Source organism: Rhinoderma darwinii, chromosome 1 (genome assembly GCF_050947455.1).
Source record: "Rhinoderma darwinii isolate aRhiDar2 chromosome 1, aRhiDar2.hap1, whole genome shotgun sequence".
In the NCBI taxonomy this organism is placed as follows: domain Eukaryota; kingdom Metazoa; phylum Chordata; class Amphibia; order Anura; family Rhinodermatidae; genus Rhinoderma; species Rhinoderma darwinii.
In genome coordinates, this window is record NC_134687.1 from 234,225,459 (window position 1) to 234,241,854 (window position 16,396).

At 45.1% G+C, this 16,396-nt stretch overlaps 1 protein-coding gene across 3 annotated transcripts; it reads left to right on the forward strand.

Annotated features, from left to right (window-relative positions):
• The first annotated feature begins 3,657 nt into the window (after positions 1-3,657).
• Positions 3,658-12,294, forward strand: LOC142759787 (perilipin-3-like). Of its 3 annotated transcripts, none has more exons than XM_075862345.1 (8): positions 3,658-3,768; positions 3,965-4,052; positions 5,655-5,853; positions 7,153-7,235; positions 10,034-10,307; positions 10,787-10,986; positions 11,079-11,198; positions 11,764-12,294. In XM_075862345.1, the coding sequence occupies exons 2-8, from the start codon at positions 3,996-3,998 to the stop codon at positions 12,121-12,123; spliced, it is 1,293 nt and encodes a 430-aa protein (XP_075718460.1). In that variant the 5' UTR covers positions 3,658-3,768; positions 3,965-3,995; the 3' UTR covers positions 12,124-12,294. The 3 variants fall into 3 exon arrangements, with proteins under 3 accessions (XP_075718460.1, XP_075718470.1, XP_075718481.1); XM_075862355.1 differs by having other exon boundaries at positions 5,658-5,853; XM_075862366.1 differs by having other exon boundaries at positions 3,659-3,768; positions 10,787-10,923.
• The last annotated feature ends 4,102 nt before the right edge of the window (positions 12,295-16,396 follow it).

Sequence of the window (16,396 nt, forward strand, 5' to 3'; positions counted from 1 at the left end):
ACTGGCTAATGCTAAGCCCCAGCCTTAGTAATTGAACGCTGTCAATCAGACAGCTGCCATTACTAAGGCCATAATAAAGTATTAAAAAAAAACAGACATAAGAATTTTTTTTTATTGAAATCAAAACTCCCCCATGCAACCCTCTTTCACAATTTTTTTTTTTTTTTAAAGTAGATCATTGAAGTAGTCCAATGAATCTACGACGTAGTCCAAACGGTCCAGCGGAACCTACCAAAAAAAAGTTAGCAGTATAAAATGTAAAAAAATCATTAATTTGCCACAATAGAAACCCCTGCTCTGCCGTTTGCTCTTGTAGGCCACAGCCTGGTTTAGGCCTGAGGCCTACAAGAAATCGGGAGCACGCTGATGACGTCAACTGCCCGGCACGATGACGTCACTGCATCATGCTGACCACGCTGGGCCACTGAACTCGGTTAAAAATCATAAGTCAATTAGGTAATAAAAAGGGGGCATAGAAGATGTTAAACCATTTTCAGTGTTAATGCTGCGTTGCTGATCTATGATACTAAAGTAATACAGTAAAAAGAGTTCTTTAAATCTTCTCTATACATTAACCCCTTAATGACCGGGCCATTTTGCACGTTAATGACCAAGGATTATTTTTTGTTTTTTCACGGTCGCTTTCCAAGAGTCGTAACTTTTTTTTTATTCCGTCAACATAGCCGTATAAGGGCTTGTTTTTTGCGGGACGAGTTGTATTTGTAATTGCACCATTTTTAGATGCTTATAACATATTCATTAACTTTTATTAACTTTATTTTAGGAGGGAATTGAAAATAAGCAGCTATTCCAGCATTAATTTTCACGTTATAAATTTACGCCGTTTACTATGCAGCGTAAATAACATGTTAACTTAATTCTATGGGTCGGCAAGATTACGGGGATACCAAATATGTAAAGGTTTTATATGTTTTTCCTACGTTTGCACAATAAAAACCCTTTTAGAAAAAAATTACTTGTTTTTGCATCGCCGCATTCCAAGAGCCATAACGTTTTTATTTTTCCGTCGATGTGGTCGTATGTGGGCTTGATTTTTGCGGGACAATGTGTAGTTTTCATTACTACTATTTTGGGGTACATAGGACTTATAGATTTACTTTTATTTTATTTTTTATGGGGGAAATGGGAGAAAAGAGAGAATTTTGCCGTTGTTTTTTGCGTTTTCTTTGGACGCCGTTCATCCGGCGGTTTAATTAATGTGTTCATTTTATTGGTCAAGTTGTTACGATCGCGGGGATACCATATATGTTTATGTGTGATTTGTTTTGACAGTTTTACTAAATAAAACTAGTTTTATTTGACTTTGACTGTAATTTTTTTTTTTTTTTATTCACAAACTTTATTTAACGGATTGTCATTTTTTTTTTAAGTCCCATCAGGACACTTCACTATGCGATCTGTTGATCGCATATATAATGCTTTGGTATACTTAGTATACCAAAGCATTATTGCCTGTCAGTGTAAAACTGACAGGCAACCTATTAGGTCATGCCTCCGGCATCGCCTAACAGGCAGATGCTGAAGACAGACCTGGGGGTCTTTGTTAGACCCCCGGCTGTCATGGAAACCCGACGGCGACCCGCGATTTGTTTGCGGGGGCGCCGATGGGGTGACAGAGGGAGCTCCCTCCCTCTGTCAAACACATTAAATGCCGCTGTCACTATTGACAGCGGCATTTAATGGGTTAAACTGCCGTAATCGGAGCGCGCTTCGATTACGGCAGTTGCAGCAGGAGCCAGGCTGTGTATAACAGCCGTGCTCCTGCCGCTGATCGCGTGGGTACGCTGTCAGTACCCGCGCGATCACAGGACGGATATATCCGTCCTCCTGCGCGAACTAGCAGCTGCTGAGGACGGATATATCCGTCCTTCGGCGTTAAGGAGTTAAACAGCACTTTACAAATAAACAACAAATGTTTTCCTATTTATTTATTTTTTTATATATTGCGTGTTTGATGTGTAAAGGTAGTAATGAGAAAACTCTGATAGATTGGGGGGGGGGCGCCTTTTTATAGTTCGCCTCAGGCAGCAGAGGGGCTAGGTTCACCCCTGCGTGTATGCTACTTCGAGTATCTGCCTGATCATTTACCCAGGTACTCATATCCGAGAGACTGTTATTGACTGTTGTTTGGCCAGCTACTTCTCCGCTACGGCGGAGCTGCCGAGTGGGTCCACATACCCTACAGCCGTGACAGTATGCCAGTAATAATAAATCTCCCCCAATGTTTTCTGATTGGAAATGCATCATAATTAGCAAAAAAAAATATCCAGAAGTATAATTTATGGAATTCATGGCTTTCTATGTTTGCCTGTCAAACAATACACATGTACACCACATTATATGTTTTTTACAGACATCAAGGGCAGACGTATTCAACTGCATGCCCCACAATCCCATTTGTTTTTGCTGCACAGGATAGTATACATATTTTTCTTGCCAAAGAAAAATTAATAAAACAAAATCTAATTGTATGACTAATATGTGTTGAAAGGGGCCTATGTAGGTTGTATAAGGGCCTATGCAGCACACTACACTATTGTTTCAGTGAAAAAAAACGGAAACCTAGCGGAACAGAAGCAAACTGAAACCCAAAATATAGAATTGAAATAAAACGATACTTTCCTTTCATCTGTTCATCTTTTCCACTGACGGAACAGATGAACAGAAAGCCCAAACGGAAGGCAAACACTGATGTGAACAGGCCCTAACAACATGGACATATATACAGAACCATAACATAGTTAATGGCGACTTGGTACTATACATGCATAGTTTACTTGGAGTTAAGGGGTTAAAAGGGATAGTCCCAGGTGAATTGCGGCCCCATTCATTTCTATGGGGTCATGCACACGACCATAGTTTTTACGGTCCGTGCACGGCCCGGGAGCCCGCACCGCAGAAAGAACAGACCTGTCTTATTACGGCCGTGTTCTGCGGTCCGGGCTCATTGAAAATAATGGCCGCGGCCATGTGCATGTCCCGCGATTTGCGGACGGCTCGCAGCTGACAGTCTGCAGCCGGCCGACCCGAAAATCACGGCCGTGCACGCGGCTACGGTCGTGTGCATGAGCCCTTAAGGTTCATTTACACGTGCAGATATTCGCATTAGCGACCTTTGATACGATTGCTGTAAGCGATCATATAGCGATTACGGACACGTATTTACACAGCTTATCATCTCAATATATATTAATATGTATCGTTGGGTCGCCTATTTAACACTGTCACACATCTGCTATCAATAAACGATTCATGTTAATAAACCACAATGTCAGAACGACCAACAATTATTTTTCTGTGCGTATAAACGATTATTTGTACGCTCAAGGAGCGTTCTATCGCTAGTCGTTCAGTCGCTACACCTATTCACAGTAAGCGATTATCGTGCGGTGGAATCTGTTGGTGTAAATAGGGCTCATGTGGAGAACATGACTGGAGGTCATAGACGAACTGTAACATAAAAACTGGTGCTAAAGTGGAGTAGTTGCTAATAGTAACCAATCCAATCCCAGTTCTCAGAGGTGCAATGTATAAGGTGCGACCTGATTGGCGTTTTTCCTTGAACTACATTTTATAAATCTTCCCAAATATTCATGACTGAAACTTTCCATAGCCGGGCACGTGGTAGTTTGCCCAGTCCGTCCCCCTGATAACCCCGCCCTCATGGGGCTGGCGCGACGTCACCGCCTCTTTAAATAGCGGCCAAGTGCAGGGAGGTGAAGCGCACTGAGGCGGACCACTTGTTCGGTGAGTGAAGGGCGGGCTGAGGGGCACGGGGGTCACCTGTGCGGCTGCTCCGTTTGTTTCCTCTGGGTGGAGAAGGTTTTTCCCGTGTCTCTGTCATGGCGGTGGATATAGCGTTGTGTTCGGTTTTCTGTGTAGCGGCGCCTTTGCTTTGATGTCTTGCGTTCACTTTCTGCGTGTTCTTGCTCTCTGTCCTCAGGTTGAATACCAGCTGCAAATCTCCTGGCATCATGTCAACAAACGGAACGGAACCCTCTGCCCAGGTGGATGAGACTCCCGAGCAACAGGTGACATGTGGTGACTGGACTTTGACGTTCTATTATCTCCGCTGGCAGCTACTAGCGATCTGTTCTGTGCCGATAACCGCGTGCCCTTTGCATCTTAGGGTATGTGCACATTGACGGACGTATTTCGGCCGCAAGTCCCGGACCGAACACAGTGCAGGGAGCCGGGCTCCTAGCATCATAGTTATGTACGATGCTAGGAGTCTCAGCCTCGCTGCAGGACAACTGTCCCGTACTGTAATCATGTTTTCAGTACGGGACAGTAGTTCCACGGAGAGGCAGGGACTCCTAGCATCGTGCATAAGTATGATGCTAGGAGCCCGGCTCCCTGCACTGTGTTCGGTCCGGGACTTGAGGCCGAAATACGTCCGTCGATTACGGATGTAATTAGTGTGTGCACATACCCTCAGGGCTATGTAAGACTGTGGTGTGTACATTAGGTCATTGATGGAGAACCGGTTACTCTGAATCGTGCTCTGCCTTCTTATTCCGTCTGGAAATGTGGCTAATGTGGCAGCTGCTGTTCACCTTGTCGGTGGGGCAGTGATTTTACACACACCCTATTGGCAAGGGGAATGAGACCACCCAGTTTATAACTTATTCATCCACCTCCAGGAGTTCAAAGAAAATCTTCAGGGGGGGAATAAAATTACTGCCCCACATTCCAGTATCTCTTGGCATGAACTGCCCCCCCTCAGGGCATGAAGAGCCATTGGAAACAGGTGTTGGTGAGATGCCCCTCTTGCAACTATTAGGACCCCTGATTTAATATAACTCTCTGGGTATGGTTAAGGACTGTCCAGTTTAGGTCCCTTTCCAGATATTTGGGTGATCTGTGTCCCCTGTTCAGAATCCCCATCTCTTGGCCAGAGTGGTCTAGGCGTCTCTTGCTCTGGGTTCTGCATTAGACGACCCACTGATAGATTCTGTATAATGCTTAAAGGGGCTTCCCAGACCCTAAAAATTGATAGCCTATCCTCGGGATAGGCCATCAATAGCTGATAGGTTGGGGTCTAGCTGTTGGGACCCCCACCGATTAGCTGTTTTGAAGGGGCTGCAGCGCTCGTACGAGCAGTTTCCCTTTCATTTCTAGTTACTCACTGAATTGTTGACACGAACGTAGCGGTGATACCCAGGTATTGCGGTATGTTCAATGTGGGAATGCAATACTGTGAACGGCTGCGGTGTCGGTGATTCATCGTGTGAGCAAGTAAGGGAAATTAAGGGGAAGCAGTGCTCGTATTAGTGCTGCGGCCTCTTCAAAATATCTGATTGGTGGGGGTCCCGATAGTCAGACCCTGACCCATCAGCTATTGATGGCCTATCTTGAGGATAGGCCATCAATTTTCAGGGGCTGGAAAACACCTTTTTATTTTCCCTCTGGCACTGCAGGGAAATGTAACACTTTAAAGTTTGCCCAGAGATTACTGTATTTCTGGGGGTGCCCACACGTGGACATTCTGTGATCAGCTTATTGTCAGGGACCCTTCTAACAAGTGGGGTCGTCTGCAGTGGCCCTTCCCTCTAATAAAATAAGTGAGATGCGTTCTAGGGAATGGTTGTTTCCCCTTTAGTCAGAAGTGTTCACGATCTACTTGTCTACAGCAGAATGTGGTGGGACGTGTTACACATCTACCTCTTGTCAGCTCTGCATGCAGTGTGGTGAGTGCGGCCTACAATTCTACTAAGGATAGTCACCCGTACATCCGCAACGTTTGTCATGTTGCTGAGAAAGGAGCAAAGACCTTAACTGATGCTGCAGTAACTGGATCAAAGCCTCTTCTAAGCCGACTGGAGCCGCAAAGTGAGTATATTTAACAAAACCTTTTTATTTTTCCCCTCCTGTTAAGCGTGTGCCTGGTCTTATGGGCTATTAACACCCTTTGCACTTTTTAAAAAAAGAAACAAGTGCTACCTAGATGTAAAATTAAGCAACGGTAATTACCTCTATTGAAATTGTCCTACCGTTGTGCTGCTGTAGAGTAACACTCTCTAAGGCCCCATGCACACGAACGTAAAAAAGCCCGTAATTACGGGCCCATAGACTTCTATCGGCCATGGGTACCTTCCCGTATGCTTACCGGAAGGTGCCCGGGCCGTTGCAAAATATAGAACATGTCCTATTTTAGGCCGTAATTACGGCACAGGCAGGCCCATAGAAGTCTATGGGGCTCCCGTAATTACGGGTGGCTTTGTGTGTGCACCCTAAATTACGGGAGCATTGCTAGGCGACGTCAGGGGATTCCCCTGTCTGGAGGCTCATGCCTGATTTGAATTTTTGAATAAAGAGAAAATTGGTCCGTAAATACGGGTTAAAAATGTGTGACAAAGGACCTGTATTTACGGGAGGGAAAAAAAATACGGTCGTGTGCATGGGGCCTTACTGACCTCTGGGGGGGGCCCCACTGATCCTGAGAATGAAGGGGCTGCAGCACTGATTTAGAACTGCATCTCCTTCTACACTTTCCCTACATTCTGGGTTGCTAGGGCACTGCTGTGCAGGGAAAAACTGATGGGAATACCACTTTAAGTAGATTGTGCCGTGTCAGACAACAGCTGTTGGCCAAACAATCTCCCTGCCCCATAAAAATACTTTCTGTGATCTGCTATGTCGGTATCTTGTGTGTGTATAGATATGTTTCTCGTAGCCACTTATCTCCTGGAAAGTAAGGATCAGGGCAGATTGAAACCCCACATGCCCAATCATTACCCCCTGAAAGAGGTTGAACCGATAGTCTGCCCCTATAGCTGGTGGCAGTATCCACTAACCACAGACCAATTGCTTTGATCCACGTTAAACAAAAGCTGTCTCTTGGTATTACCCAGTCTTACAGCCGTGTGTCTTAGTTGGAGTGGACAGCACCCTCAAGAGGATCTTTGGTGGACCTGGCATGCCTCTGCTTTACACTGACAGCTGATGAATTTCAATGGAAACCATGTAATGCTTAATGTCCCCATTAGTGGCATCCCGGCAGCAGGACACCCTGGTCTGCTTTTTTATTTTTCTCCCCGTAAGGATATGGGATTGTCCAATCGGACATCACCTCCACTCCAAGAACCCCATTAATAAAAATAAAGCCAAAACCTCAGCCTTTCTTCTTAGTTGCAACTGCAAATGAACTTGCCTGCAAAGGTTTAGACAAACTGGAATCAACACTGCCTATACTTCACCAGCCAACTGAGAAGGTAAGTGCGAACTGCTCAATTCTCTTATGCCCTCAGGGTTATAGGTTTTCTGTTACAAAGTAACTGCAGAAAACGGACTCTTGCACTTGCTTACTGTGGCATTATATGGGCACTAACAGGGGACACCGATGCTATCTATGTAGGCATTATCTACACAGCTCTGGGGTTTTCAGGTGGTTAGGACAAAGCTCTTTTTTTTTTTTTGGATGGAAATTCTGCTACAGAAGAGCCTTTCATGCTTACCCCGTCTCTCCTCTGACATCCGCTCCAGCCTCCCTGGATGACGTTACAGGCCATGTGACGCTTCAGCCTGTGATCTGCATTCAATTGGGATGCAACGTCATCCCAGGAGGCCGGACTGCCGGAAAGTGGGTGTTCTGGCTAAGTTTTATTCTTCTGGCATGGTGTTGTTTTCCAGTGTAAATGCTGCGATTACACTGCAGAAGTTGCAATGCTTGGCTTTCTGTCACAGGTTTTTCATCCTCATTGAATTCAATGGAGAACCTGCAACGTAAAATCAGCATAAATTCACATGCTCTGGAATTAAATTCCACAAGTCAAGTTCTTGTTTTTTTTCTGTTTCCACAGCAGTGGCATGTGATACTAAATCTCAGCCACTCTGCTGCTACTGTAAACGCTTCAGAAATCCTGCAGAGTTTACGCTACGAGGGAACCCAGCCTAAATGGCAGTTTATTTTGTTTTTTTTCTTTCTACCACGTCGTGTGAATATAGCCTTCTAGCCCTCTTTACTCTCCCGTCACAGCGATCCAGGCTGACGGGGAGAAGACTGTGTTTAAACCAATCCAGAATTAAAAGCCTCAAGTCGTCAGAGTAAAAATAGTTGTGATATTCCAAACAGTTTCAAAGATATAATCATTAAAGAAGCTCATATCTGAAATTGAAAATTTGAACTGGCCACAGGGGCATCAATGACCCTTTGTCACCAGTCGTGAACCATATTCACAGTGCGGGTTTTAAAAACTTAGTTAACTTTCTTTATACTCCGCCCCCCCCCCCCCCCCTTTTAAGGTCCATTGACACTGCATCTTTACCACAATTTGGTGCCTTATGTGCAGCAGCATTTTTACAACAGCATTGCAAAAACTCACCAAATTGTGGTTTTTCTTTTTCCAACCACAGTGGACTTAGAAATAACTCCTGGATTTGGCAAAACTGCCATGTGTGAATTGGCCTTATAGTGGCCTGTTTTCCCGCATGGTTCTTAACGTGTTTCTGCACTACGACGTAATAGCACGTCGTGGTGCGGGGGTGATCTCACCTGTGGAGCCTGTTCTGTATACAGTGGGTGTCAGCTGTGCATTACAGCTGATACCTGGGACTAACTGGCAGGAACAGTGATCGCTCTGCCTGTTTAACCCCTTAAATGCTGTGAGCAATCCAGTGACTGCTTCTTGTGCTCTTCCTGTAATTACGAAAGCACTTATCTATGACCGCTCTGCTATTAGCAGACCTATTTGGAGACTAGTCAGTTAGGCTGGCTTCACACTTAGGGGAGATACAGACGGACGTTGCGGTTTTGCGCGCGCAAAAACCATATGACAGCTGCGTGTCATCCGTGTCTGATGCGCGGCTGCGTGATTTTCGCGTAGCCGCCATCAGAGATGAGGCTAGTCGACGGCCGTCACTGTCCAAGGTGCTGAAAGAGCTAACTCTTTCAGCACCCTTGACAGTGAATGCCGAACACATCCTATCGAAAAACCTGTTAGAAAAAAAGAAAGTTTGTACTTACCGAGAACTTCCCGGCCGTTGCCTTGGTGACGCGTCCTTGGTGACGCGCCTCTCGACATCGGGCCCCACCTCCCTGGATGACGCGCCAGTCCATGTGACCGCTGCAGCCTGTGCTTGGCCTGTGATTGGCTGGAGCTGTCACTTGGACTGAATTGTCATCCCGGGAGGTCAGACTGGAGGAAGAAGCCGGGAGTTAGCGGTAAGTCAGAACTTAGTTTTTTTTTTTCTACAGGTTCATGTATATTGGGATTGGAAGTCACTGTCCATGGTGCTGAAACAGTTTAACTCTTTCAGCACCATGGACAGTGACTATCTCCTGATGTCGCGTACCGATAATTTTTTTTGCCGGGTTCGGCCAAAACGAGTTCGGCCGAACCCGGTGAAGTTCGGTTCGCTTGTCCGGCTTCGCTCATCTCAAAGACACTCCGTTTGGATGGTCGGAAACAGAAAAGCACGTGGTGCTTTTCTGTTTACATTCATCCTTTTGACAGCTGGTGCGCTGTTTCAGTCGGTTCGCACGGAAGTTCTTCTGTGCAACCTGCGTGGTTTTCACGTACCCATTGACTTCAATGGGTGCGTGATGCGCGAAATACGCAGAGTTATTGAACCTGTCGCGCTTTTTGCGCAGCAGACAAACGCTGCGCAAAAAGCACGGACTGTCTGTACTGCCCCATAGACTTGTATTGGTCCATGCGTGCCGCGTGAGAACCACGCGGCCCGCACGGACCGAATACACGCTCGTGTGAATCCCCCCCCCCTTGTTTTGTCTTACTGTGGCTGTTTTTTTTTTTTTTCAGAAACTCATGCTCCTCAACTAGTTTATCAATCAAAAACAAAAAAATTTGACATGCAACAAAGTGTAAACTTAGCCTTTAGTTGGGGGGGGGGGGGCTGGTTAATCTGAGTAACGTTCTATTATCGAGTTTAACCACGATATCTCTAGGTTTCAGAGCCGCAATAAGAAAGTGCTAAACTTGCAATGCCCTTGACATCATAACTTCAGCAACAGTGGTCTGGATATGCTAAATGAGACTTTGTCTTTGTTCAGGTTGTGTCTGACACAAAGGAGCTGGTGACTGGAGCTCGTGATACTGTAGTTGGTACGGTGACTGGTGCCCGTGATACTGTCACAAGTGCAGTGTCTGGTATAATGGGCATGGCAGCTGGTGCAGTACAGGGAAGCATGGATGTGACTCGGTCTGTAGTCTCATCAGTGATGGACACGCATGTAGGGCAGTTTGTAACCAGCAGCCTGGATACAGTCTTGGGGAAGTCTGAGGAGTGGGCCGATCACTACCTTCCTATGACAGATGAAGAGCTGTGTGAGTAACTGGAGGTTTTCCTGTGTAACGTACTTGTCCCATTTCTGTTATTTGCTTGCAGTGTAATGTTTGTATGCAGTATCTTTGTTAGCAGGGAAATGGGAGACTAGTTTGAGAATTATATATATATTTTTTTCTCCCCATCCTGTAATGTTTGTTGCAGTTTTCAAATGTGGAGTAAGTTCTACATAAGAAGCTGCATAATGCTCACTAACATTGTACACTGACCTCTATTCTGTAACTAACATGTCACCTCAACCCAGAAAACCAAGCATTACAAACATGTCTGCTCCAGGCAGCTGTACTTCTAACAATGCGATATAAACCACCACAATCAAGACTAAGGCTATGGAAAGTATCAGTAGCCCATGCTAATGAATTAGATTGCCGCTCTCCCTCTCGTCACATTGTACAGTTGTTGCTATGGGAAAGTCTCCTATTTTACACGAGGTCCTGACTATTGAATGATTTATCCACAGCTGAACTTGCCTCCACTGTAGAGGGGTTTGAAGTAACTCCACTTCAACAACAAAGGGAACAGCAGAGTTACTATGTTCGTTTGGGTTCTTTGTCTTCTCGTCTGCATCATCGAGCATACCAGCATTCTCTGGGCAAGGTGAGGCGTGCCCAGATCACCACTGTGGCAACTCTAGCACAGCTTCACCAAACTATTGACCTGGTAGGATTCTGTATTGTTAGAGGAAAAATCTAAATGTTGTTCTACTGTAGTTTCTAAAGAGATTTATATTATATATTTTTTTTGTTGCAAAGATGGAAACAGTCAAGCAGAGCGTTCATGGTGGCCAAGAGAAACTGCACCAGCTGTGGCTGGAATGGAGTCTCAAGCAATCGGGAACCACATCTGAAGATGTGGAGACTGAACCTGAACAGGTGATGAATTTGAAGGTTGAACAGTGTGGAATATGTATATATTTTTTTTCCATTATATGTTCTGTGGTAAAATGGCAGTTTCTGCTGCAGTTTGCTGTTTGTTGCAGGTTTTTACCCCCCCCCCCCCCCCACACGCCATCAAGTTCAATGGGTAAAACACATGCTAATTATCATGTTTTGGCTGAGCTAGTGGATGGAGCCTAGCGATCACGTCTGCCATACGTTGGGGAGCAGGTTACAGAACACCCTCAAACTGCAGCAACATGGAGGATGTGTGTGGCTGTGAATCCAGCAATGGGTTGGGTAGTACTTGCCAGAAGCTGCAGCCACATATGTTCCTCTGGCTCTCACCCTGCTCCATCTTCTCCCTCTATGGGCAACATGATCCTCCAATGAGCTGATGGTCCATCTTGTTTTGAGGAGATGGTAAAAGCAGTATATTGTGAGTGATGAGAGGAGCCTAGTAAGTGGAGAGATAATTACATAGTCTTATATTCGCATGTACTACTGATTTACGCAAAGTTTGTGTACAAGACACGATGGTGACCATTTATTTTTTTTGCAGCCTTTGGATTCTCGAGTGTTATCCATGACCCGTATGCTGACCAAGCAAATACAAACTACTTGCTTTAGTCTGGTCTCCGGTGCACAGGGTCTTCCAGCCAACATACAGGACCGAATGCAACAACTCCGGCAAACTGCTCAGGACCTTCATGCTTCCTTCTCCTCTGCTCACTCACTTGGAGATATTTCTGCAGGAATTCTGATACAAAGCAGAGAACGAGCCACAAAAGTCCATGACCACGTGAATGAGCTTTTAAGCTATGTGGTGGCAAATACTCCCTTGACGTGGCTGGTAGGCCCTTTTGCCCCTCAGCTGGTTGAACTTCCAGAAACACCTGAAGAACCTGAGAGGCGGCAATAAGTAATCTGTTGCCCCAAATGTATGCACTTAATCTTGGTCTGAGGTAGGACTTGTCTTTGTGAGGCTTCTACAGTTTGGCTGATCTCTCTGCTTTAGAACTAGTGCTTGGGTATCGACTCCACATTGTTCTTGTACTGTTATGCCAATTTATAAAATGTACTTTGCAGTCACTTTGGATTTGTCTGTATTTTCTTCTAGTGTAACTGACCAGGCTTATTCTGCAGGTAGGGCTTACACTACCATTGGGCTAGTAACTAAACTCCTCACACAGCCTGTCTGAATGGTTCTGTTCACACCACACTTGGACAGTACAGTTGTGGTTTTTACTTGTTGGCGCTTAAATAGTACATTAAAGGTATGCAGAAAAATGGCTTTTGTGAACAATGTGCTACACCAGTACCAGCTGTAAAACCACAGTAAACTGTCGCTTGGCTTCGCGTATTGTGGCTGAGCCACAGGAATTGCTGTGATGGTACCCTAACACTCGGGGCTTACACAAACGCTATACGTCCGTGCAACGCACGTGGTTGTCACGCGCCTTGCACGGACCTATGTTTGTTTTTTTTACACGCAGCTGGTATCCACTGCCTAAAATTCACAACATGTCCTATATTTGTGCGTTTCTCGTGCATCACGCACCCATTGAAGTCAATGGGTGTGTGAAAATCACACGGAAGCACTTCCGTGTGATTCGCGCAAGAGCAGTAAAGTGTGAATGAAAAGCACCACGTGATTTTCTGTTTACAAACATAGTGTCATAATGGCAGCTGCGCAAAAATCACGCAGCCACGCATCATATGGTTATGACACATGGAGCTGTTCAGTACCTTTTTGCGCGTGGAAAACACATTCGCGTGTAAATCCGGCCTCAAAGTAATGTATTAATTAATCAGTCCATAGAATTTCTATTCCCCGATCTCAGCAAAGTGAATTTTTTTTTTTTTTCTGGCTTTAGATGAAGTGGAAGACACCTTGCAATGTGCTTACACTTTTGATATGCAGTAATGCTAGAAAAGGAAAGGTTCTTCACCAGACTGCTGCTACAAAGGTGGTAGCATTAACATTACTATTCTCTGGAATTAACCCCTTTAGGACACAGCCTGTTTTGGCCTTGTGGACTTTTTATTTAACTTTATTTTTTTTTTTATCTGGCAAAGTAATGTGGTAACTTTGGAATGATTTCACCTATCTAAGGTTCTGAGTCCTTTCACAGCACATTGTGCTTGGTTAGTGGTGAAGGAAGTGGCGCTCAGTGAGCCTTTTGACATTCTCTGACTCAAAGGAGTCTCCAGGTGCGGGGGAGTCAAACAGGAGGTGCTCTATAATTTTCTCCCGATACTGGAGGAAACTGAGCGTTCCCTGGGTCTTGTACAGCACATAGCTGTTGTGAGTGGCCATCTGGATAAGGTAGATCGCTACCTTTTTATACCAGGCCCTAGTTTTGCGCTTGACCAGGTACGGTTGTAGGACCTGGTCAGATAGATCGACTCCCCCCATGAACTTGTTATAGTCCACCATGCAGACCGGTTTCCTCTTATCAGAGGTAGCGCCCCTCTCTCTCACTGCCACTGTGGTGTCCTCGTGCACGGTGGAGAGCATGTACACGTCCTTTTTGTCACTCAATTTTATTGCGAGCAACTGGTCACTGGTGAATGAGAGTGACGCACCCCTTACTAGTCGCCTGGACACCAGCTGTTGAGGGAAGCCAACTCTATTTTTTCGTACCGTCCCACAGGCCCCTGTATTCGCAGCATGGAGAGACTTATACAGGGGGACACTGGTGTAATAATTGTCAGTGTACACATGGTACCCTTTCTGTAGGAATGGCACCATGAGTTCCCAGACAATTTTCCCACTAATGCCAATATCCTCTGGGCATCCTTGGGGATTAAGGTAGCGGTCCCTGCCCTCATAAATGAAAAAGGCACAGGTGTAGCCCGTTGTGCTCTCGCACACCTTATAGAGTTTCACTCCGTATCGGGCTCTTTTGGAGGGGATATATTGGCGAATCGATAGACGGCCCTTGAAGGCCATAAGGGACTCGTCTACCGCTATTTTTTGTCCAGGGGTGTACAAATTTAGAAAAGACTCAGATAGGAGGGAGATGAGGGGTCTCAACTTGTTGAGGCGATCATGGCCTGGGTCACTTCTTGGGGGGATTTGGGAGTTGTCCGAGAAGTGCATGAAGCGCATTAGCGTCTCATAGCGCGTTCGGGTCATGACAGCAGCAAATACAGGGGTGCTATGGATAGCGCTAGTAGCCCAGTAAGAGCGGATAGAAGGTTTTTTTTACTATCCCCATATTTAGGGTAATTCCCCAAAAAAATTTTATTTCACAGACGGTTGTGGGGATCCATCCTCTGGAATAGTAAGAACTGGGATTTTGGGTGACAAATTGCCTGGCGTATAAATTTGTCTGCTGGACGATTAGTTCCAGGACCTGATCGCCTATAAACAAATTAAAAAAATTATAGGGGGTAAAATTTGTGACATCAGAGTTGATGCCTGGAGTCGCTGTAAATGGCGGAATTTGGGGGGAGAAAGAAACTACAGGATCCCACATTGCGGGAGGGACTGCAGTACTAGGCCCGGCTCCTGACGCTTAACCGGTGACCGCTGTGTCCACCACCATAGGGCTGGGGGGTCCAGTGGCAGAAGCAGAACTTGTGTCTCTTTCTGAGCCAAGTTCTGCTTCTGACGCAGTGTCTGTATCACTGCCGGAACCGCTAGAGCACAGCATGGCGTATGCCTGCTCTGCAGAGAACATTCTGCGGCTTCTGCGGTTCATTATTTTCTAACACTAAACTAACAAGTAAATTTTTTTTTTTATTTATTTATTTATTTTTTTTAATATAATATAGACACAACACTAACGTAAAAAAAATACGGTAAACCGCAGTTAATTACAGCAACTAAAACTAATTCAGCGGGGAAAAAAAAAAGAATTACGGAGATAACAAGTAATTACCGGTAATCTGGCGTGATTACGGACAATATCGGAACACTGGCGAGTATAATACAGCACAAGATTTCTATAGTATTTCTCTCTCTCCTCTCACAGATCAACTACAGTGAGAGGAGGGAGGGAAAGGGCACAAATCTTGTGCTGTATTGTGTAAATATGGGACTATGGTCACTGTGATAGGTATATCACAGTGACCATCTGATCAGGGACCAATTATCAGGGTCCCTGATCAGTTTCTATATACAGGCAGAATAGCTGCCTTAGACTCACAGCGCATGCGTGCGCCATTTTCTTTTGTTTCCCGGAAGTTAGGGAGGGGCACGGGGGGGGGACACGACACGATCGGAGGCAGCAGGGGGCCTAAGCAGCAGTTTTTTTTATCTCCTCTCACCAAACATACATGGTGAGAGGAGATAAAATCATAATTAGCATCGGCACATTTATTGTAACGTCGGTCGCCGGTATGGGGACCGCAAACAGCGGTCCCCAGTCACTGCACCAAGCCCTCAGCTACCTCCGGCAGCTGAGAGCAGGGAGCTAAACCTCCCCCCGGCGGCGCTATTTTATTCCGATGCCGCGACGTAAAAAGTCTATGGCATCGGAATAAAGCCCGTTAGTGACCGACGTAGAAAGACGATGGGCCGGTCACTAACGGGTTAAGCATGAAACTCAAATAGAGACTTTATTATTCAACATGATTAAAAACACCAGAAAATATAAAGAGCATATAACCTTCACAGAAAGGGGGGAAAAAAGCGCACTAGGTGAGATCGTTACAAACACTGTAAAGGTCCTTCATAGAAGGCATCTAATTAACCAGTTCAGGACTGGGCTATTTTGCGTCTTCAGGAACAGACACCCCTTTTTAGCATGTGTTCGTTAAATGGGTAACTTTTTTATTTGTTGGGCTAACGACGTGATTTTTGCGACTGTTTCCGTAGACCATGCAAGTTTCTTTTTTTTTTTTAATACAGACCTTTTTTGCCATTTTAGAATTTTTAGTCAAAGTTTGAAAATAATAGTAAAAAAATTAGCTTTTTTTTTACGTTTCAGCTTTTTTTTTTATTTTTTTTTTGGGTGTTTTTTTTTTTTACTCGGTTTATTGTAATAGTACATACAGAAATCATCATTAAAAAAAGTGACATTAACATTCCTGCATACCATGAATGCACATTAGAGACAATATTTTACATTATACATTTATACATGAAGGTGAGTCACAGGAGACTCCGAATATCCACTGCACGCAGGCAGGTCAGTGTCCCACTTATTTGTGAACATGCAAAAGTACAGGTCGCAATCATCTAC

Bases quoted from the DNA above. Each gene is read 5' to 3' on its own strand.
- LOC142759787 (XM_075862345.1), top strand. From the start codon at position 3,996: ATGTCAACAAACGGAACGGAACCCTCTGCCCAGGTGGATGAGACTCCC. The intron at 10,308-10,786 runs GTGAGTAACTGG...ATTTATCCACAG, and splicing joins TATGACAGATGAAGAGCTGT to CTGAACTTGCCTCCACTGTA. The intron at 11,199-11,763 runs GTGATGAATTTG...TTTTTTTTGCAG, and splicing joins TGGAGACTGAACCTGAACAG to CCTTTGGATTCTCGAGTGTT.